The sequence below is a fragment of the Halyomorpha halys genome, unplaced genomic scaffold (genome assembly GCF_000696795.3).
Source record: "Halyomorpha halys isolate HHAL.00 unplaced genomic scaffold, Hhal_1.1 Scaffold852.1, whole genome shotgun sequence".
NCBI lineage: Eukaryota > Metazoa > Arthropoda > Insecta > Hemiptera > Pentatomidae > Halyomorpha > Halyomorpha halys.
The window spans coordinates 762107-786286 of NW_027111393.1; the positions used below are offsets into that span (position 1 = coordinate 762107).

General features: G+C 29.2%; 3 protein-coding genes across 4 annotated transcripts in view; 2 read left to right on the forward strand and 1 right to left on the reverse strand.

Annotated features, from left to right (window-relative positions):
* The window catches only part of disp (dispatched), a 31550-nt gene extending 29077 nt beyond the window's left edge, over positions 1–2473 (reverse strand). Inside the window, exons 1-3 of one of the 2 annotated variants that reach the window (XM_014430018.2) lie at positions 2230–2473; positions 2074–2143; positions 1100–1223 (exon numbers count right to left, since the gene is read on the reverse strand). In XM_014430018.2, the coding sequence (XP_014285504.1) occupies positions 1100–1223; positions 2074–2081 (132 nt within the window). In that variant the 5' untranslated portion in view covers positions 2082–2143; positions 2230–2473. Of the gene's footprint in view, positions 1–1099; positions 1224–1925; positions 1955–2073; positions 2144–2229 lie in introns of those variants that run through there. The other variant, XM_067049396.1, reaches the window with a different exon arrangement.
* A 65-nt stretch (positions 2474–2538) lies between these two features.
* On the forward strand, positions 2539–12704 carry LOC106686628 (prostatic acid phosphatase). Its single transcript, XM_014430019.2, has 8 exons — positions 2539–2829; positions 3022–3117; positions 3329–3568; positions 6166–6348; positions 8563–8686; positions 9318–9514; positions 9817–9991; positions 10265–12704. The coding sequence occupies exons 1-7, from the start codon at positions 2653–2655 to the stop codon at positions 9979–9981; spliced, it is 1182 nt and encodes a 393-aa protein (XP_014285505.1). The 5' UTR covers positions 2539–2652; the 3' UTR covers positions 9982–9991; positions 10265–12704.
* A 2152-nt stretch (positions 12705–14856) lies between these two features.
* On the forward strand, positions 14857–23526 carry LOC106686618 (lysosomal acid phosphatase). The gene is made up of 8 exons (XM_014430009.2): positions 14857–17299; positions 17561–17665; positions 18050–18156; positions 18495–18627; positions 19172–19351; positions 20306–20432; positions 20833–21041; positions 22237–23526. The coding sequence occupies exons 1-8, from the start codon at positions 17057–17059 to the stop codon at positions 22399–22401; spliced, it is 1269 nt and encodes a 422-aa protein (XP_014285495.2). The 5' UTR covers positions 14857–17056; the 3' UTR covers positions 22402–23526.
* The last annotated feature ends 654 nt before the right edge of the window (positions 23527–24180 follow it).

Sequence of the window (24180 nt, forward strand, 5' to 3'; positions counted from 1 at the left end):
AGGGTTGCAGTTAAAATAGTTTTCAACTATTTTGTTCTTTTTTTTACCACAATCCTAACCATCTTCTTCATATTATAATAAGAAAAAATATTCAGTGCATAATTTCTGGTACACCAAAAAGGATCTTCTTCTTATTTATTCTTCCTAATCAAATGGACAAGCCTGGAAATAACAGAATAAAGTTGGCTGTACTCTTGAGATCCTCTAGATTGTCGAACAGCTTGACTACCAAAGTCAGTTGGTTCAGGCCATCTCTGCTTCCTCTGTTCCCCCATGAGTACGCATGTTTGGATAATGTGCTTGACAGTCTGCTCACTTCTTCTATAGTCACACAGAGGAGTTGACCAATTTTTAATTTTTTGTAGAGGTGAGAATTGAGCCGTATATGTCATGTTCTAAGCCGGAAAATCAAAACCTGTTCCTTCCTTGAAAGTAAGTAGTATGGATCCATGGGTTTAAGGTCTGAATGCTGATTGTTTCCCTTCTGCTAAACTGCTGCTTTATTAAAGGCCTTAGCTTCCTCCAGTCGAGATACCGTGGCGATTTGGAGCTCTCCTTCACAAGTTTATTCCCAGTTATTCCAAAGTGCCGAGGAATCCACTGCAGCGTAACTCATTCATAGATAACAGTTAGGTGTTCCAACTCAGGGCCAAGCAATGTCATTCCTGTTTTCCAATTGGACTTAGGCTCATAAGAACAGAAGCTGTATCAATTAAAAATACAATATTTCATTTCCAAAGTCTCTTGAGGTCTATTAAAATTCTGGTTGCCTCCAGTAATGATTCTTGCTTTGCTCTATAGTTTGCTGAGTTAAACCCCATGTCAATCGCTTTCTTTAGTGCATGGCTGTTTGGAAAATCCATGTGGACACCTCCACCTCCATTCCTAATAGCATTATCCAACAAGGATGAATAAAGATATTAATTTAATATACAAAATTCATTAGACAGAAAGATTAAATAGATAAAATGATTCATTAATTTATAATTTAAGAATCATACACTAACAGAAACTGAGGAATGTTCATGACATCTATAAATACAAAAAAAATACTAAATAATACTATTAACCCATAAAAAAACAAAACATAATAACATACCATCTGTGGATCCTTAAACTCAGGATGTTTCACAGTAGTTAGGGGAATCAGAAGACATGCTGTAGAAAAAACTATAACCGTAATGATAACAATAAATGGATGATGAGTAACCACTCTGGTGATACTAAAAAAAAAAATCAAAAGAAAAATAGAGAATAATTTAATTGACAGATAAATTAAATAAATAAAATGAGATAGATTAATGTTAGTGAGAATTACAAATCAATGTCTGACTGAAATAATAGGTGGAAAAGTTAAAGGTAAAACCAAATTTCAGACAAAACAACAGAAAACAGAGTTAAAAATCTAGTAGTCGTTTTCTTTTCAGGAACAGAGACGCAAATAGTTTTTAAAAATATATGTAAAGAAACTATGTTTGGAGCACAAACATGATATATTGAATCCAACTGATCAAAATGAAAAAGTTAGTAGTTGTGATTAGAGCACTTTTTCAGTCATTTATATTGCTAACTTTATGTTTATATTTAATTTAATCTTTGTGAACTTTGCACATTAAATTAACTAAAATTTCAAGACTAGATATTTTTTAAAAAATACCTCAATACTTGTTAGGCCAGACATTAAAAGATCTTACATTAGATTATAATTACTTGGATAAAATAAAATTTATAATTAGTAAAAAAAGTATTAAATGGGATTTAAACAAACACATAATTGTCACTCAAGTTATATTATTTATACTTTAAAATGTTAAATAATTAAGAGACTTAAATTTGGGTGATTGTCACTCTATTCAAGAAGTAATTATCTATTTGAATAAAAGAAACAGATAGTAAAATGAAATAAAATTATACAAATCTACAACCATTATAATTGATCCAAGCATATCAAGAATAAAATATTGATTTAAAAACCACTATAATTAAATCAAACAAAATTGAGTGAATGTTACCACGGTAATCAAGGGTCAGAAATGTAAGATGTATTAATAAAATAAACATAAATTTGCTTACCAACACATGATAAAATTTAGAATCCAGAATGGCAACAGTCATAAATATCACATTATCAACAAAAGTTCACCTAAGAATAAAATAAAATTATATATTTTATATAAATATACAAAATAATTAGTATATATTTTGAGATAATAGAGATAAATTACTCACTTCCAAATCAAAAAAATGATTTGGGGCTACAAAATACATTTTTTTTTAAACTCATACTAAACTAGACACAATACTATTAAGCATTAAACCAACTACATGTTAAACAATACTTCATGATTAAATAAATAATAGTTCCAGAAAATCAAACAAACGTTATGCTAAACACATCAATAAAATTATCATACTGAAAAAAATGAGAAAATTCAGAAAAGAATTGAAACATATTAAAGCTAGTAAGTAACATTCAGCTAGTCACAGGTTTGTTTTCTTCAGTTCTTCCACTCAGCCCTACCCTATAACCTTACATAGCCTTCTTATTTACCTTCTGACACTTGTTAGAGTGGTTACAATTATGTCAATTAGTGTTTTCGCTCATTGATATTTCTTGATACAATTATTCATTATTTTAAGTTTAGTAATTGTATGGAAAACTTTATGTTTAGAAGTAATTCCTTCATAACCAGAGAAATGAGATCTAAGAGACGTAAAACTTTGTTAACTGTTATTTTATTAGGATTTCTAATCTCAATTTTTCTTTTTGGTTACTTGGCTTTTGGTGAGAATCAAACTGGACATCCAACTTTGGTGCAGCTTCACATTGTAAGTTTGAAAAATCTTCTTTCTTGTTTTTTATTGTTATTTTGTTAATTTTATCACTGGAGTGAAACCCTTTTTATAATTGTGTTTATAAATAATCCTTTTGTAGAGTTTTTGATGATACGAGTTATTATGAAATGCTTTATCAGTGATTATCTGATAACTTCACACCTCTTTTATCAAGTATTTGTTTAGCTTTTCAGACATGGAGAAAGAACCCCATCATCAAAATATCCTACGGATCAACACAGTGACATTATCTGGCCTGATGGACCTGGTGCACTAACTAATGTCAGTATATTTATACTCAGCTTTATTTTATTTTTTTTTTTTTTAATTTCATCTTTAACAGGAAGCAGCCATATTTATTCCACCTGAATACCAGCCTCAATTTTCAATTCTAAGCAGTTCAATGGAAAATTCAGACTGGCATAAAGTTAGGATAAATGCAGCTAATACCCATTAAAATACCTATTCTTAGTTAATAAATTTCTTGTTTCAGAAAGGAAAACAAAGCATGTATGAATTCGGCAAAACCCTTAGAATGAGGTATCATGGCTTTTTAAGTGAATATTATTCTCCCGAAGAACTGTATGTTATAAGTAGTTATGCTCCTAGATGCCAAATGAGTGCAATGACTTTATTAGCTGGACTTTATCCTCCTATTGGTAAACAAGTGTGGAATAAAGATTTATTATGGCAACCGATTCCTGTAAATCCCATCCCTAGAAATATTGATAATGTAAGTAATAGGCTGTGTTATTTATTTTTCTACTCATGTTATTATGATTTTTTTATATTATATTGTGGCCATCCTAAAGTATTATCAATGTTTATTAATAGAGTCTCATTTTGGTCTGCTCAACTCAAACGATCCAGTTAGGTTTGGGGAGGGCTAAATTTTCACACCCGTACTGAACTAATTTCCATTGACACTAGGACTCTAAATCCTCAGTGGTATATTGAGGAAGTGCTCCTAGAGGCCTATCCAATTTATTCTATTTATTAATGGACAATTGATTTTAATGCATACTCCCGTATCATATGAATTTTTATAGAATACTCAACTCACATGAGAGTTACAGTTTTTGTACTGGCTTAGGCAATCTCTTGATATGAAACCGATAGAGCTTTGGTGAAATTACTTTGGTAGACATGTTAGCATCATTATCCTCCATTCAGTGACTTAAATCACCATCAAAGTAATGTCTGTGTTAATGTAATTAATATTAAATTTCTTCCCTATATGTCTGGGTTAGGACACTTCACCATGCAAGAAAGAATAATGGCCATTATTAGGAGACCATCCTCTGTCAGAAAGCTTAACTTAAATTGAGAATAAATAATCATTTTATGTCAGACTATATTTGGATAGCCTGTAATGAAACTAATTCTTACCCCAAATTGAAATATATATATATATATATATATATATTTACTAGAATAATAGTGAAAAATCGGAGTTTTTATTTTTATTTATTTTTTTTCATGGAACAGCCTTAGAGACCACGTGAATATCATTACTTTTGGCTTCTCTCTTGTTTTTGTTTTTCCTTTCCTTCCATTTTTCCCTCATTACCTCTGCATGCCTTTGTTTTCTTACTTCTGTCCATGCAGCCCCCTTTTTCGAATTTCTCTTTCCCACAAGAACCTTAATTTCCTTCAGCCTTTTCCTATATCTTTCTCCGTCCAGACAGTCCTGGTCCTTTATTCCTAGTCTTTCCGTTTCTTCCTTCATCTGTCTGATATATCCTCCTGAGCTTTTGTACCCTCGGATTTTTTGGAATATTTCCTTGTTTAGTCTCTCCGGAGCCATTCTTACCATATGTCTGTGGAATTTCAGTCTCCTGATCCTTATTTCTGTTTCTAGATATTTTTTATTATTTTTTTTTTTTTTAGATTTCTTTGTTGGGTCTTAGCCTGTATCCTTTTTGTGTATTTTCGGGGCCATAGATTCTTCTTAGGATTTTTCGTTCTATTCTCAGTAGTTCTTCCAGACTGAGGAGGCATGTGGTTTCCATCCCGTATAGTATTACGAGTTTAACAATTGTGTTGTAGTGTCGTATTTCCTACTAGATATATACTATTACTGGTTTAACAACTATGTTGTAGTGTCGTATTTTCACTTTTATGGACAGGATTTTCTTGTTGTACAAAATCGGAGTTTGATTTTTTATTTTTATTTTTTTTTTTTTTCTAGCTGAGTGTATTTTGTCTTTAAAATATTTCATGATGTTCATAGACGTACAAAGATGTAAAGAAAAGTCATTAATATATAATAATGATTTGTTCTGGTTTCTAATCTTCTTTTATTACTATCCTCACATTTTTTAAACCCTATGTGACAGAAGTTTTATATAAAATTTAATAATATAATAATAAACTAAAAGAATTTACGGTTATTTCAGAAATTTCAAATGTGATATTCTCTCGAATGTCACACCATTCAATTATATTATAACACAAATATTTACATCTCTCAACTTTGTTTATATATCTCCAATGTTTCAGCCCTCAGGCCATTATCAAGGAGATACCTTATTATTGATTTGTCTAAGATATTAAATTTGCTCTTCCTATTGCAGACTAATTGTCCTAGTGAATTATAACTATTTATATTCTTATTGTATCAATTTAAATTTTTAACAATTTTCTTCTGTACAAAATACATTTTCTTATATTCTACACTATTATCAAAACTTACCTTCACCAACTAGTCTGGTAGGTTTTGATAATAGTGTATATAAGAAAATTGTTAAAAATTTAAATTGATGCAGTAACAATATAAATAATTGACTTGGACAATCAGCTTCAATAGGTAGAAAAACTGCTCAATAACTTAGACAAATCAATGAAAAGGTTTCTCCTTGATAATTGCCTGAGAGCCAAAAGGTCAAAGAAATTTGAACAAAATAGAATGATAAGGATCAAAAAATATTTTTTTTTAAATTTTAAGTTACTTATAGTCAAACAAAAAAATAATATATTAATAAACTAATACATGATTCAATTATATTTATATTTTATTTTGACTAAGAATTATTTCCTCCTCCATTTACAACAGTTTGAATTTTATGTGGCATATACATTTTGAGGTTTTGAATATTTTCATATTATTCTATCTGAACAATTCTTAATCCTCATAGCAAATATAATTAAGTTTGGTGCCTATTTACTCGTCAGGATTGCTCTGTATAAGTAATTATATTCAGATTGAATCGTTTTGGGATAGGTCATAACCTTTTTTGCCTGAGTTTATTATGTTTTCCTACTAAATTTAATTAATATTTAGTGAAATATTATTTAAATTATAATTGAAAATATTTTGTACTTTTACAGTTAATCACAGCAAAAGCACCCTGTTTGGCTTTTAATGATGAAAAGAAAAAATCTGATATAGAACTCCACAATAATTTGACTGAAAAGGACAATAAAGTTTTCAGTTATTTATCGGAAAAAACAAATTTATTTATTGAAAATATTGGGCAAGTGGAGCAACTTTACAGCATCTTGAAAATAGAAGTAATGATATTATTCAGCCTCTTTGATTTGTTAAAATATTTAATTATTTTTATTTTTACAAACTTACAAATTTTTATTGTTTTATTGAACGAAGGCTGCCTCTAAAAAGGTTCCTACTGTGATAATTGAGCAGATCAATTTTTCAGCATAACAAGCTTCTTTCTAACTTAATATGACTGGTGCTAGCAATGAATCAGTTCTATATCCTAAACAAAATCTTCTAAACATCAAAAATTAAAATATGTTCCTTTCTTCAAAGGTAAAAAGTTTTTTCTTCTCTGAAAAGTTTGAAGAAATATTAATTAAAAGTTTTCTATGTGAATCTCTTAAAGTGTTTCAGCAGTATTTAGTTTAATACTCATGATATATTTATATGGATATTAATGTCAGAGTGAAAAATATAAAAAAAAAAATATTCTTAGATTGTCCATAGCTTTTTACTTTCTAGAATATGTCTATTGGTAACCTGTAATGGAGCACCTCTTCAATTTATACATGACTCCTGAGAACAATTACTAGCAAAAATGGAAAATTAGATAATGAGGAATTTAATGTAGTGAAAAAAGATAATTGAGTATACACTCTACGATCATAGGAATGAAAAAAATAATTTACCTGGCTCCTTTTGGATAAAACAGTATTCCTACCAGTTTTTCCTCTATGGAGTAGAAAACAGTGCTATATCAGCATGCAAGTAAAACGTTGGCAACATAGATAAGAAGGATTCCTTAAAAGGATCCAAGAAAAAATATGATGGGGCCAGATTCACTATGGGAGTATCCATTAGAACATCAAGGTCTCGCCACCTGAAGAGGCTTTAGAACAGTGTCAACTGAAATGATTTGGTTGGGAGATATAACGAAGATCAAATAATTGATGGAGGCAAAATCACAAAGAAAGTATCTGCAAAGCCAACCGATGCCGATGTATACAGGGTTACATCACCAGGCTTGGGAAGGCAATAGGCTACTCTCTGACTGAAATATACAATCGGAGAAAATATATTGAGATTAAATCCACACATCTTGTGGCAGCTTGGAGGTTGAAAAAAAAGAATATATGTTCTAAATTTTCTCTAAAACTGTGTTTAATTTTTTATATTTCTATATGTTTTTCTCTCTCATTACTTGAAACACTAAGATTAATTAATGTGTCCATTTCAAGCTCAGAAGTAATGTATGGATCTGTTTCTGTTTTCACGATGGACTTCTGTTTTCCCCTTAAATTATTTCATTAAACTGCATAGAGATATTTGACTCAGTGACTTTTAATTAAAATACATTGGCCAATGAATCCCTGAAACAGCCTTTCTGGATTCTATATGCTATGGTGGTTATTTTCCTTGTAGCTCTATCAGGGGTAAATTCTTCCAATTTTCTCCTTCCAGTAGAATAAACATCCACACCATAAATTATATAGTGTTGTGGACATAAGCAATAGGTGTGCCAGTAGTATAGTTTACCTGAGTGTTATCCTTCAGAGGTACCTGATACTCTTCTGCTGCTACTACAAGAAAATCAGGTTGGTGTAAGCTAAATCTTTCAAATATAATAACCCGATGGCATCACCAAGTCTATTCTTTGGACTTAATACTTTATGAAATTTTCTTAACTACAGCCAATGTTCTTGGAATGCCAATGCAAGCAAATATGTAGGCCACAATGGCAACAAAGTTCAAGCAGTTTCAGAGCAGCATCTTGAGACATATTGTAAGACTGCTCATTATAGAGAACAAAAACCGACTTATTCCCTACAACTCTTGAGCTACTGGCAGTGGCATACTATATCACTCAGGCGCCTAGTAGTCTTGATTACATGATAAATCCACTTTTCTGAACTCTGACCCAAATAGGACAGAAGTAGCAAAAAAGAAAAAAAAACCTCAGACTAGATCAAAGACTATGAACTAACAGAATTGAAACTAAACAACAATGAACCTATGGTGCTGAAACGATCCCATCATACAAATATCCATGGGGCTTAGAAAAATAAGGAAAAAGAAATATGGAAGTAAAGTAATGGCTATAAAAGTTTTATGTTCCAGTAATTTAAACATTTTTACAAACAGTCAATATTGCTTTTAATTTTTTTTAGTGTAAAGTTCTAGTCTGAATATCTTATTTTATTTATACCATATTATTATAATTTGTTATAAGTTTTTTTCTCTTAATAGCTGTTATTTTGACTTATAGGCTAATAAATTTAATTTTCAAGGATGAAAATGGATTAGTTATTCCCGAATGGACTAAAACAGTATTTCCTGAACCAATGAAAACTTTTACACAAATGAATCTTGAAAGCTATTCAAGAACACCTAAGTTGAAAAGATTACAAGGAGGTAAATTACTCTTCACATCAGTCTCTAACCAATGAATTAAAAAATAGTATAATGATGAGAAAATAGTTGACCGTGGATAATATATATTAGAAGAAGTTGGTTGGGGGTGTGATCAGAAAATAACATAAATAAGTTAAAAACTTATTTATTAGTGCCAATGTTTTGGCCAGGATTTCTAGCCTTCATCAGGGCTGGCTTGAAAGACGTTGGACAACCACACTTGGATGTTGGACCTCATAAAGGCTAGAAATTCTGGCCGAAACCTTGGTACTAATAAATAAGTTATTTAACATATTTGTGTCATTCTCTGGCCACACCCACTACCATCTTATCTTAAAAAATAATATATTCTGCTTGTCTTTTATAGTTTAAAACTCTTACTAAATTATTTATTGTATGGTATACAATTTAAACTATTGCTGGTTGGTATTAAAAAATTAATTTAAAACGTATTCTTTACTATGTATTGTATCATTATTACATATTCTTATTTTATACTAAATACATTTTAAATTAAGTGGCTAAATAATATTAGACTATATTAAACCTTCCATATTGTATTCATTTAAAAATCATTATGTTGTTTACTTTAGTTTTCTATTATATCATTGCCGATTTGAATATATTTCAGGACCTTTGCTGAAGGAATGGTTGCAAAATATAAAAACTAGTAGTAAAAAAATACATCTTTATGCTGGACATGACATAACTCTAGTCACTCTAATGAGAACTATAGGTGTAACTACTGCAGGCGTGACTACTCCTCCTGACTATGGAGCTAGTTTTATTTTAGAAGTACATCATGTTTCCAACAAAAAAATTCTGAAGGCAGGTATTATTTATAATTTTTTAAAGTATTTTAAATGAATTTTTATACAAAAAAAAAATGTATGAACACGTATTAGAATTTTTAAAATATCTATTGAACCTTACAAAAATGTTCGATGCAGTTGAAAAGTGTCTCGCTTATCTCACTGAATATAGAATTATTTCGCTCTAGATCGATTGGTGATATCCACCTAATGTTCATGTTATATGGTTTAGTTATGTATAATTAATTATTATTTACTTACTAATATATCAATTACTTTTTGCTTCAGCAGTATTTAAGATTAAATCTTTGTTTGCAGGCATTCTATTTCAATTCAAATAAAGATTTTCAACCAATTAATCTCTTGCTGCCAGACTGCGAACCAATGTGTACTGTAGAAACATTAACTGACACATTGAAAGCATTTATTCCAGATGACTGGGACCAGGAATGTAAGACAAATCTCCATTCCATGACTATTTAAAGGTTTCAAGGTTCGTTAATTTTTTTTTAAATTGTTTTCAATTTAAAATGCACCTATATACCAGAAATAAACGTATTTCCAAATTTCTTCTTTATCATATTAATTTTGTTATCCATTTCTACTTTACCACAGTTTATTAACTCATTTTTGGACTTATCTAATTTTCTATTATTGAAAAAAAATATTGTTTTCCTTGTTTTGTTTTTTTCTAATCATTTCAGTATCTTATTTAAAAACTTTTTAAAATATCAATAACTTCAATCTTTGTTTTTCTTATTTTCAGGTTTTGCTCAAACTATGTAGTATTGATACATCAGAAATATGTGAAGTAGTTTCCAATGACGGGATTCTTCCAGTGATCTTCCATTACTAAATTTTAAGTTTACAGATGCACAATTTGTTTTAATTATTAAGCATATTTATGAGATATATTTAAAATTGGTAGGATACTTTGTATGATTCAAGTACAAAAATGATATTGAATATATAAAGTTAAATTTCTTAGCTTCAGTTTAGTCATTATTTAATATGACTACATAAACATTTTATTTGACTGTACAACAAAAAACTCATTTTAATTAAAAATTAGGCTTGGTTTTCTATATTAAACCACAAATATTTTAGTATAATGATGCACTATTGATATTTTAAGTCTAACTTTTGATCTGTCTGGCTGTATAAGGAGCCTGGAGTACTCCTGCAGACTGTCCCATAGCTAGTAGGATCGTCACTAAGTAATCCCGGTCTATAGTACTATCTATAAAATACAAAATGAAAATTTAAATTTTTTTTTTTTTTATTTTGTCAATTTTGTTACTGTAAAAGCAAAACAATGTTGTGTTAAATGAAAACATGTCATGAATTTGGAAAAATATTTTAAGCTATCAATTTCAATTATATTCCTGCCACCATAATTTATAATGTATTCTTTAATTAATTTGGTTTATTATATTTGATCAAATAATTGTTAATTTTTGGAGAAGTTTGTCGGGGGATGCGGTCAGCAAAGAACAATATAAATAAACAAAACCATATTTATTTATTTTATGCCGACGTTTCAGATCTTCATCAGGGCTATAGAACAAAAGAGATAACAACATTTAGAGAAACATAAAATTGAAAAGGAATAGTATACAAACAAATTTGGAGTTATAAATAAAATAAATAAATATGGTTTTGTTTATTTATGTTGTTCTTTGCTGACCGCACCCCCCAACAAACTTCTCCAATCATTAATCTACGGTCAACTATCTACACCTCAATTGTTAGTTTTATTTAATTGTTAGATCTGAGGCTGTTATTGTTATTTTTTTTCAATATAGTTTATATTATTATTATTTATATATTAAATAGATTTTAGGCAATGAAGAACTCATAACTCCTTGATTATGCTAATTGAGTTTCGAGGTTTTCATTACATATCATCAAAATACTTTTTATACTGTTGATTTTTATTTTCCATATTTTATTAATGATGTATTACTGATTTCTCACTTCATTTAATTCTAAATAATTGTTTAATTAGTCTGTATATTGATAAAATCTTACAAGACTTTTTATCTTGAAGGAGCAACAATGTTATTATAATGTCCCTGTATTAAATATTTTTTTAGTGTGAAACCATGTATTATGTATAATTCAATTAAAAGTATATTTATGAAAAGTAAAGTTACTTTGCAGTATTAGTTTTATAATTTTTCAAGATATTTGCTAAGTTATTATATTTACCTATTGAAGGATATGAAATGTACCTGATCAGTGAGTTAAATATAAAGGTTCAGGGTTTTTTGTACTATAAGATTTGATGAAGGTGGTGGATATTTGTATTCCCACCAGACTAGACCAAAAATATTGTATATTCACAGTATTTATTAAAAGCCTAAATTATTTTATTAGAGGCATTTTTTTTTTTTAATTTTTATATTTTATAAAACTTGGTTTGTTTCTGATGAGTTCCTTCTCGTTTGTTGCAAACCTAAGTTCAATCATTCGATAACATTTAACATTGAACTGCGGAGTATTTACCAGTTGGAAAAATCTGAGATTTTGAGTTAACTAGAATAAGCTAGCAAGTTGATGAATTTTTAAAATGGTATATTTTCACAATTTAAAAAAATTTGGAGTTATTATTAAAGTTTCATGGAAAATTCTCATGTTTAGGATAACCTATTTACTTGTTTTAAATAAAAAAAAGAAGGAATTTTAAGTTTAGAAAAAGTTTAATTTTTTTTTTTTACAAGTTATATTTATATTATACTACTATTTTTAAGCTAATATTTATTTTAATAATAGTTATTTAAATTTTATCTTGCTTAGACAGGGCACTAATTAGAACATAAATTAAGAATAAGTATTACCTTTGATAAGACCCATTCTTATTAGTTTTTAAATAAAATTGGACTTGAGATTATTTTATAATATCTTATACTTTTGATATAGTATTTATAGCCTACATGATATAGTATTGAAATTGAAGACATAAGTATTTAATTTTGTTAACTTAAAAGTTAGTTCCTTCTTACAATTTCTAGGGAGAAAATCTTATCAATACTCATTAAGCCTGTGTTGGTTGAATGAACTTCTGAGCTTTACTGGTTCATTAACCTATTATAGAAAGTTTCTTGTTAAATTATCTCACCTGTCATATATTAACATAGAATGTATTTCTAAGATTTGAGATTTTTTAAATTTAATTTACTATATTAAATTATTGGATACAATTACATATCTGTTTTTCTCATGCACTCCTTTTCTCCTTTCTAGAATAAACATATCAAAAAATCCAAAATTACAATTAAAAATGAATTTTCTTATTAATCTATTTTATTTATCTTATTAACCCTCTTTTTTGTAGAGCACAAGTTATGATTTATAAAAAGAGTAAAAAAATCGTTGGTCTCCAATATAAAATCTTTTTTTTTTTTTTTAACATCATGTCTTAGGACATGGCACATTTATAAGCAAATGTAGACAATTTTTTTTATAGTATCAAAACTTTGTCTTAATTATATGATGCCGAAACTCAAAATTAATAAAAGAAAATTTCATTTTAGCTACTTCTCTTGGTTTTTAAATTAATTTATATATATTTTTTTCTGAATTGTACTAAACTCATTCAATATAAAGGTATGTACTATGTAGTTTTGAAAATGATTAAGTTTTATTCTTTATATCACTAAAATAATTAACAAATTAGTTATATTTATTTGATGAATAAATATTTATATTCATTCATTTTCTTCATTTTAATTTATAATCAAATATAATTTTTATATTTAAAAATAATATAATTATAGTTAAAAACAATCAAAATTAATTTAGTCTCTTCTCAGAAAATACAGCATCTTATCGCAGTATTCAACCAGAATGTTGCTTTTAAAAAAGTAATATTCCCGCTGCTGCTCTGCTGACTGGAGAAGTTCAAGTTTCCCGCCGCCCTATGCCGATTGATCAGAAAATATCTGAGTGGAAGATCATTCGTTGTAAGAGTTGGTGAAGACTTGTCACCTCCAGTCCCCACCACCTGCGGAGTACCTCAAGGCTCGGTGCTTGGACCTCTACTGTTTGTCGTTTTCACGGCACCAGTATTGTCATGTCCTTCCAGAAGGGTAAGAAGAGCAGGCTACCCCCAGCAGTTCGTTGAGGATGGTGAGGGGCGGAAACTTTCTAACAGCATCCTCTATCTTGGCGTGACTCTCGACAGGCATCTCACCTCCAATCATGTCAGGAAGAGACTTAAGCTGGCCAGACTAGTCGCATAGTCTTTATCACTTGCTCACTTCACAGCAGATCTCGCTCCACCTCAAGCTGCAGGCCATCATACGTCCAACCCTGCTCTATGGTGCACCACTCATGCGACACCTCTACAAGACCACGTTAACCAAACTGCAGAGCTTCCAGAATTCCCTCCTTCGGCGAATAGTCAGAGGAACCACACTCTGACGGGCCAGGAATAGAGTCATCTGTGAGGAGCTCCAACTCCCTTCTGTGCCAGAATAGCCGTAGGCACCTAAAATTCTTTGATGGGCTAAAAGCCTGTGCCAATCCCCTGTATTCCGAGAGATTGCCCCTCCACCGAGACCTGGGAGGTGTCAAAGCACATGGATTAGGAAAGTATAAACAAATTAATTTCTAAAAATATATATCTCTCAGAATGAAATAAACAACCTTAAATGAGAAATAGATAAATAGCATCAATGTTGTTTACAGATTATTAATTAAGAATGTTTTAAAAGAATACTGATAGATCTAAATTTTAGTGAATACGAAATTGTATTCAAGTCATACAACACTACTCTCACTCAATAAATAAATTCACACTGCAGTCTGAAGTATTTTTTCCATTATTTCATTCCTCCTCCCTCAAAATTCCATCTTTCCAATGGAACATTTTTAAATAATAATTCTTAAACACTCAGGTGTTCCCTTGACTTGAAAAATCATTAAACTGATTTTTTTATTTTTTCTCTTGTTTAAAGTTTTCTCATAGCTATCTTTGTCAGGCTTGTTCTCAGCTAATCCAAATCCTGCTACAGTGAAGCCATACCACCGAGAATAATTACAACATCTGAGTTTAGTTTATTTATTATGGACTTCACATTTTCTGGATGAATCTGAAATCAACGTGAATCCTGTTTCTTAAGACCAGATCATTTTAAGCGAATGTTTCACCAATGACTTTTCCATTAATCTTTTATCATTATTGCAAGCCTGATAAGTTGATTTCAGGCTTCGATGGCATTTTCTCTTCAAAATCACTAATGGTAGTAATTTCGATCCACAGTAAACACATACCTTTTCATTTCCAGTTGTTTTGATTAAAACAGTCGTCAACTTTATTTTTTATTTAATGGCATGTCCAAAAGAACAGGAGTTTCATCTCTGGTTCCAACTCTATCCAGCTGATCATTGCCAGTTTTTATTAAATTCATAAAATGATCCTGAAAAGCAGAAGGATTTTCCTCATAATCCATTGGTAATAGTTGAGTTGATGTGACTGGAGTTCTTAGGGCTAGCCCTTTCCTTTACAACATTCTTCTGCACCAATCTAGACTCTTTTTAAATTTTTCTATGCCTTTTGCTTCGGTAATCTAAGGCCTCTGATCATAATTACATCTCTAGGGACACAAAAACCTTTATCCATTTTTTCTTTGACAAATTCAATAACTAAATCATCTATTTCTTTAAACCTACCATTTGTCCTCTGAAAGATTTCCGTGAAGATGATGCATCTTTCTGTTTCCTCCAAAAATGAAAAATGTTTTCACTCACATCATATTTTCTGACTGCAATGCTATTATTGGGCTTTTCGGCTTTATTTATCAGTCTTAATTTAATTAAATTCTGCATTAAAATTTCAGCGATAACCTTTTACACGAAAGTGTTATATGTGTGAAAACACATGTTGAGGATAGAAATAAAATACTCTAAAAGAATTTTTAAAAAAAAATTGGGAACCTTACGTTATAGACAGAGGTGACTTGTAATATAGGTTGATCTCCCCTTTTATAATAGAAAATTTCAGAAAAAACCTTGAACTATATTAGGGTATTTCATTAACTCTGACCTATTCCTATTAATGAAGAACTCTGACTTAATATGTTGTTGTTTTTTTAGATTGTAGGAGGATGGTCGAGTGGCGGTCAATAAAGGTATCAAAATGGTAAAAAGAAAACTATTTTAAACCAACATTTCACCCTAATTTAAAGGGCTTCTTCTTCAGGACTAAATGAAAAATCAAGATACAAACATTTTAGAATTAACGAAACATTGAAATAAAAAAACATTTCAAAACAATTGTTTATGTTTATAAAGTATATAAAAAAGAATTAATAATAACAATATAAGGAAGTATACATGTAGGTAGACTGGAAACAACTTACTAATAAATATTACCAGGTGTAATAGAAGTTCTAAATATAGATCTAGACAAATAAATTGTTGGAGACTACTCATTACAATTGGTTGTAAATATGGTAAAGAGGTAGGTGTAAAAGGTATAACAGATAGGGGAAGTAGATATGGTATAGGTGATGTGTAGTAATGTGTAAAAGGGGGATATTAAGAAAATTGATAAAAATGAACTACAATCGTATGGGTAATTACCTGTCAAAGTTATTTATAGGTGTTTATGTATCAATGTATTTATAGTTATATGTAATATCTTATACATGTACTTCCTTATTTATCGCATATATTTCACAAACACAATCTGGAGTCACCTATTTGCCCATGCCCATGAAATGTAAATTATTTGGGCTAAAATTAACAACACATGAAATGTATAATGTAATTTTAATGGAAAAAATATTCTATCTGCTGGCTTCAAAGCAATTCTTCCAATTTGTTTTGGTATACCCTTCATAACAGGCATTTTGAATCACTTTTTAAATAACATAACATAACTTTTCATAAAATATTTGAAATTCAAGGTCTTGGAAATAGGTAATCCATGACTGATTGGTTTTGTAGGGATTGAAGAACTTTAATTATTTAACCCCATAGTGAGTCTGGGGAACCCATAGTGATATTTGTTTTAAATTTGGTGTTCTAAACTAATTTGTATATCAATAAATGCAAATATATTGAAGTGTGATATGATATATAAAGTAGACAAATAATGTCAATAGGTTCACTGGGTTATGGGTTAAAGATTTGAGGTTTTTCATTATCAATCTCAACATTTAAAATCATTACCCATTTCAGTGAGTTGGCCCATACTTAAACTTCAAACTTACAGTTCAACTCCAATTACTAATTTACTCTTAAACCACCAAAAAGGCTGTATAATCATATCAATTAATAATTTTAACACCATAACACTTAATAAGTGAATAATTTAAGTTCAGTAACTCAGTTCTAAGTAAATATAAAAATTTAGCTCGATATTTAAAACTTTCATTAATATTTATTGCTAATTCAAGTTCTAACAACTTATTTCTTAATTAGTTTTTCCAGGTAAAAGATAACATCACAGTCTTTTCATGACTAATGAGCCAAAACAGGAAGTGAACTTAGTCATTATCTTTAAGATATGCATGTCTCCTGGTGAAATGAGTTAGTGCCATTGGGAAAAATGTTCTGGTTCCTTACACATGGTGTAGCATTGTACTTCATTTTTTTATTTACCAATATATCGGCAACAAGATATAATTTTGAAATAGATACAGATTTTGAACAAACAAGACTGCCCAATCCTCTTCCTAGTTTGGTTTCTAGTCTTCTTTCCAACAATGAAGCTGCAGATGCCATTGCGATGGCTCCTTTGAACACACATGCATCTACCTCTGATGTGTCAACTATTAGGTTTATAAGTGTTGTGAGTATATAATTCATGCTTATATCTAAACCGTAGTCGTCATTGAACTTTATAAGAGACAACTTGTATATCAGAAAAAAATCTTTACAAATTCTGCTTAGATCTTTCACATATCTCAAACTAGATCCTATTAAAACACAACTTTTGAGCAACACTGGTTTTATTCTAGTTATGTTTTATCCTCTCTGTGCATTTAGTATTATTATTAAATTTTTAATCTTTTCCTGATCACATGTTAATGTTAGTTGGTATCTGTTTTAGATAACACGCCATGGAAGCAGATCTCCAACAGAAACTTATCCAAAAGACCCTTACCCATATACAAATCCTAAATTTTGGCCAGATGGCCCAGGTCAGCTCACTAGGGTAAGAAATTCATATCATATTACATTTTTTTTTTAAATTCTGCATCCACAATTTCCAATTGATCGTTTCCTTTTCAATATGTACGTAAATAAGCTGAAGCTAATCAGTCAGTTTACGATTAACATAAAACATATTTTCATACTTGAAATATAACAACAGCTATAAGAATAGCTCTTCTTATAAATTATTCATACTCAGCCTTATTTTTGTTTTTGCCTTTTCCTATCATTATGACTCAACTAAAACTATACTTTTTTAAGTTATTTGGGCGGTTGAAGCAACCACTTAGATTTTTTAAACCAATTTCAAACTTTATTTATTTTTGTAGTATTATAATTTATATAGTATTAAAAACCTTTTATTCATTTTTTATTTTTTTTTCAGTTTGGTAAACAGCAATTATATGCAACTGGACAGACTCTAAGAATGAGATATAATGGTTTCTTAAATGTCAATTATTTTCCCAATGATAATATAGTGCGATCTAATAGGTAAGCTGAGTTAGATAATTTAATATTATGAAATAACAAAAATGAATGCTATTTGGACTGAAACAAAAACAATAAGTATCAATATTTTAATAATAGATATCAAGCTTTTCAAATTTTCTAAAAAAACATTTTTAAAGTGTATAACGCACCACAACTAAGATTTTGTAAAAATTCTGTTTTATTTGATTTTTTTCCAAGTCTTCAAGCTACATCCTCATTTGCAGAATATCACTGAAAGTAACACAATACACTTATTTTTCTATGATATTTTACAACTTAAGAACTGTAATTATTTAATGAAAGAATTGAAATCTATTTTGAAATTATGATCCTTTAAGGTATGACCGAGACTTTATGAGTGCTGCTTGCCTCTTGGCTGGTCTCTATCCTCCAGCTGGATATCAGCTTTGGAATCCAGCAATTTTATGGCAGCCAATACCAATCTGGGAAGAACTATTTGATGTGGCCGAGGTATGTCATTCATAAAATACATGTATTATTTAGTATTGTATTATTACTGTAGCCATAAGTCAACCAAAAAAAAATCCCAGGTTTATTTGACAGAGCTAAGAATATTTTAGAAGAAGACAAGCTTGTTAAGATTATTTATTGTCATTCAAGCCGCTTATACCCTAACATTTAATCATGCTATCAATACGTGCTGACCAACGTGGTAAGCCTTGTCTAAATCAAGGAGTTAGGAGCTATAGATTTTTTTATGGTTTAATATTAAACTGCATTGTTAAATATTATTAATATAAAATTACATGTTTTAATAATTCTTAGGAAATGAAACATAAATATCATCATCCTAATTCAAAACCTAATATTTTTTTTAACTAAAGTAAAATTTTGAAGTTAGATGCATTTAATTGTTGGTTGATAAATTTACTCAAAACATTACTTCAGAGAAAATGTAATTAGGAGGTTTTGGTATTGTCATCACTATATACTGGAAAATATTATGAATTTTTATGTATGAGCATATACAGTTCTTGGGTTTTTTACGTTTTAGTTAGCAGAAAGACCTGGACAGTGTCCTAGGTATGCTGCCGAGCAGAAAAAAGCGATAACGGAACTTAACCGTCACAGTGGAAGATACAAAAAGCTTTTCAGTTATTTATCAAAGCATATGGGGAAAAAAATTACCCATATAACAAGTATTATAGATGTGTGGGATGTTCTGCAATTACAGGTAATTGTTAAAAAGCAATAAAAAAAATTATGTTATCTTCATTCAACTATCTTTGAAATAATCATTTTTATATTTAAATAATTTAGTAAAAATTAAATACATTTTTCTTCAATTTTGTCATAATAAATTCTGTACAGTGTTCTCTGTGATTCTTACAACAAAAACCGCTGTTCTAAACTTACTTTTTGTATTAATTAAATCTTCATTTAACCAGTTTATAGCTATTCATACACCTAGTCATTATTAATTTAACATAACTGCTATTAATAATGAATTATTATCCTAAAAAATAGATGTGATAAAACCCTTCAATATTATGAAAGAGATAATAGGACTATTTTATCAGAGGTACAAAAGTTATTTAGTTTCAGAATTTTCAGAATATTTCCGAATTGTTAATTTCTTTTTATAATTTATTGATAGTTGACTATATGGTAAATCAAGAAGATGGTTTAGGTAGCAATCCTATATAACAACTATTTTTTAATTGAATCGTTTGGAATAAAAAATATGTCCATTTTTTATGAAAAAATAATTGATATATTGAATAAATAAATATTTAAGTTAAAAAATAAAGTTATCAATTTATCAATGGCTTAAAGGCAATAGATAAAAACCGTTAGGCCCCAACAAAACTTGAATAAAAAGTTAAGGTTTTTAATCAAAACCTCCTTAGAGCCATAGTTCTACTTCCCCCACTGAGGCGCTGACAATTGTTTGCCTTTGTAAGCATGAATTCAATTGAAACCCCCATTTGAACTGTGATAAAACTTTTTGATCACAAAAATCAATATTTTGTAATGTTGTGCAGCTGTAAAATGAAGAAAAATTAACCAAACAGGATTTGATTCTAAACGCCTCAATTGTTATTTCTGCCTGCTATCTAGACCAACCATCCTAATCACTTTTTTAACTTCTTTCATTTTTATCAGACCCATTAATTTTTAATTTCAGATGGAGAATGGTTATAAACTACCACAATGGACCAAGTCAGTATTTCCTGAAAAAATTGCTCGCCTTTATGCTATTTCTTTTAACACAGTTGTATCCGGTACTCCAGAAATGATTAGACTTACAGCAGGTAACTTTAAGTTTTATATCTATGTTGTGTTAAATGATTTTATAAAATATTTTATTAATTAATTAAATTTTATTATTTCATTTGTATTGATAGGTTATCTTCATATTTTCTCATTGGAAATATTTTGTTAGAACTCAATATTTATAAACTAACAATTTGTTTTTAGATATTTGGAAATAAAAGCATCAAATTTTAAATAATGATTTAAAATAGTTAATTAATATTATTTATGTTATAAATAAGTGATAGCACTAAATTTTTAAACCAAATATTAAACATAAGGAAAAAATAAACAGGTAAAAATTTAATACTATACCAAATTACCCAGAGAAACATTAGATTTAAGTATGCATTGGCTATTTATTATTTCAGTGTTCAAATAATGTAATTATTATTTTAGGTCCAGTCATGAAAATGGTTAACCAACAACTAGTTAAGAAAGCTAGTGGAAAAATGAAACCCGATAGACTTTTATTTATAGAAGCAGCTCATGATACAACTCTTCAAGCTCTTTTATCTTCTCTTGGCTATGAAGACCCTTTTCCGATTGAAACCTCAGCGTTTATGGTTTTTGAGCTTCACGAATCAACTGAAGGTCATACTGTGCAGGTGAGATGTATATCTTAAAAGAAATAATAGATTTAAAAAGGGAACAAAAATGAAACTATACATTAATAATGAATAATTTAACACATTTCATTAATTCTAAAATTAGTGCTCCTGCTATTGAAGATGACAGAATCACTAATCTCAATACAGTCTTTACATGGGCGTACCCAGAGGGGGGCAGCTGCTCCTTAATGTCCCTGGAGGTTTCACTATAGAGCTTGTTTTTCTAATCAGATTTATTTTTATCTAACTATGTCCTACCCACTTCCCTTTCATTTTTCTTATTTCGAGATGGATAAGAAGCTGATCTGTGCTTCTCCAGAGCTCTTTCTAAGATATCCTCTCGGCCCACTGCATTCCCAAGATTCTTTACAAACAGTGGTAGACAAATATTGGAGAGGTTGGGTGATGGTTTCAGTCACCATCGAGGTTTCAATATTGTAGAGGAGTGATTTTGTATTGGTGTTGAAAAGCCTTACTTTTGTTTTCTTGTTCTTATATATAGGATGTAATTGAACAAACATCCCATTTGGCTTTTTAATTCAGCATCGGTCTTCATGTGACAACACCTTCCAAGCAGTCTTCAAAGTTATATAGGCTGACATTTATTAATGTAATAGAATTATAAATTAAGATTTAATTTATTCAAAATATGTAATAAAATATTTTTGTTTGATCCTTTTTTTTCATGATAATGTTTCGCATCCATTGAACAGGGTGTGGATATGATGGATAGCATAGTACTATGACCATTTCCTAAAGCTATCTTGTTACATGAACATGACTACAAACAGTACATTACCTTTGTCCATATTAGTACAAGTTCACAGTATACAAGTGAGCTGGTGAAAAAATCTCTTGAATTTGAATTCAATTTAGCCAGATTTCTATCAAATGTTTTAACGCTAGTAGATTTTTAAATATATGAATATCAAACCCTTTTTACTCCATTGTCACCAATAATACAACATTTGAAATATGAACTTCTAAAAACTATGGTAACATGACTATTTAGCTTAATTGCTCAGTTTTACTTAAACCGACAGGCAAATTAATTATTTACACACTTCTAAACAACATAGGACAGGATTGGTTGGTACACAATATGAGTCACTAAATTGGAGTGCAAAGGGTTAAAATCCTAAACAAAAATTTTATTATTTTAATAAGTATATATATTTATTTTTAACTTCAGGTTTTGTACTACAATAGCAGTGCTCACATAATACCAAATGTTTTGGATCCTCCAAATTGCCGCAAGCCTTGTTCTTTAACTGCGTTCTCAAAATTTGTGAACAGCATTGCTCCTGCAGATTGGGAAGCTGAATGTAACAATGCCACTTCTGATTCCGATACATAAATTTCAATTTATAATAATAAATCTGATACTGATGATGTCAAAATATCATCATCATATGATTCTTGCAGTCCTGCTCAAGCAAACGAGGTAACGCGCAGTTTATTCCCTTTGCAGTTCTGCTTTCCTAATATTTATATTACTAGTTTAAAAAATGAAATAACTTTAAATAAATCAAATTTTGACCTGTGTCTGTTTTAATCAAATGTTTGCAAGTTACTTACTAACTTAGAAGACTAAATAAACCTCTAATGGAGATAATTTTGAGATGTAGCCCTTTCATTTCAGATGCAGGACAAAACTTTCTATTATATTTATAATTATTCTAACTATTAGTTAATTATATATATATTTAAGAACACGCATTTTATTATTGTGTGTTATATGTATTTTTATTAAGAGAAACATTGATTTCTTCCTTCTAAATAAATCTATTACTTCAGAAACATATAGTTAAAGCTCTTTATTCGGTGGGAATATATTCCGCAAATATACTATTAATAAAGAATAGTAATTTGCAAGAGGATATGTTCCAATGTTATAAAATAAAAATTATACCATGAGATGTTTATGATAATATGTAAGTCAATATTTAATGAATTCTGCTATTATTTCTTGTTTTGTCATTTTAAGAGATTTTTCAATTTGAATCCATACTGAGCTATGGCATTAACTATCTGTCTTTAAAATAGAAGACTTCTTACAATGGGAAGAGATACTTTTTTGATTTTGCACCAATTGTGTGAAGGCCAAGTGGCAATAAGATATCTGTTTATAAATATTTTGATACCTACTTGTTTGTTTAGAAAGGTAACTGGTAAATAAATGATAAGAAATTTTCAACCACAAATACAAGTTGTTGAAATTCGTTAATCTGCAAAAAATGATAACGGGAATAATCGATATCTGAAAAAGGAGCTTTGACTGTACATATGTTATAAAGTTTGACTGTTTATCTGTTGTAATTAAATTAAAAAAGAAATAATTTAATTGTAATTTAAGATATATTTATACAATGCTTGTACAAGACTAGACAATAATGGTTCCATCCAAAATAAGAGAATATTGCAAACATTAGATAAATGATATTCAAAAAAATATTTCAAATTGTGTAATCATTTTTAAACATTAAACTTATACAAATAACTGTAAAACATTGGCCTTATAATTACAGTAATTAAAATATTTTTTAATTTAAATTAATATGTTTATTTTTTTTTTGTCTAGTCTTTAACACGTTGATTGCCAACTACGAGTTATCTCGTAGTTGTTGTTTTTGCCTGTGACGCCAAACTACAATATAACTTGAAGTTTGCTTACTTGGCTTAATCGATCAAACTTAAGCTTTCTAGACTGAAATCTTAAAAAGTACTGAGGCAGTCAACGTGTTAATATTATATGATAAACTGTAATTAATATTAAATATTTGAGATTCTATTTTGTACGAAATTCACATTAATTTTTAAAAAATAAATGATTAAAATAAAAAAATAATTGTAAACTTTGATTTCCTCTTTCAATTATAGATTTTTAAATTAAAATCTAGAACCTCATTTATTCTGTTCATAGTTCTGGTAAAAAAAAATTGAAACTAAAACAATTCTTAACATAAATCACTCACTTTTGTTTTATTATACATAATGAAGCAGACCTTTTAATTTTGTTTACTATCACAAACAACATTACATGATAGTGAGCTAAATTAAATTTTTAGATAATAACCTAATAGGCCATTTTTTAAAAATTTCATGATCATCTCCAGTTTTTGAGATAGAAAATAGA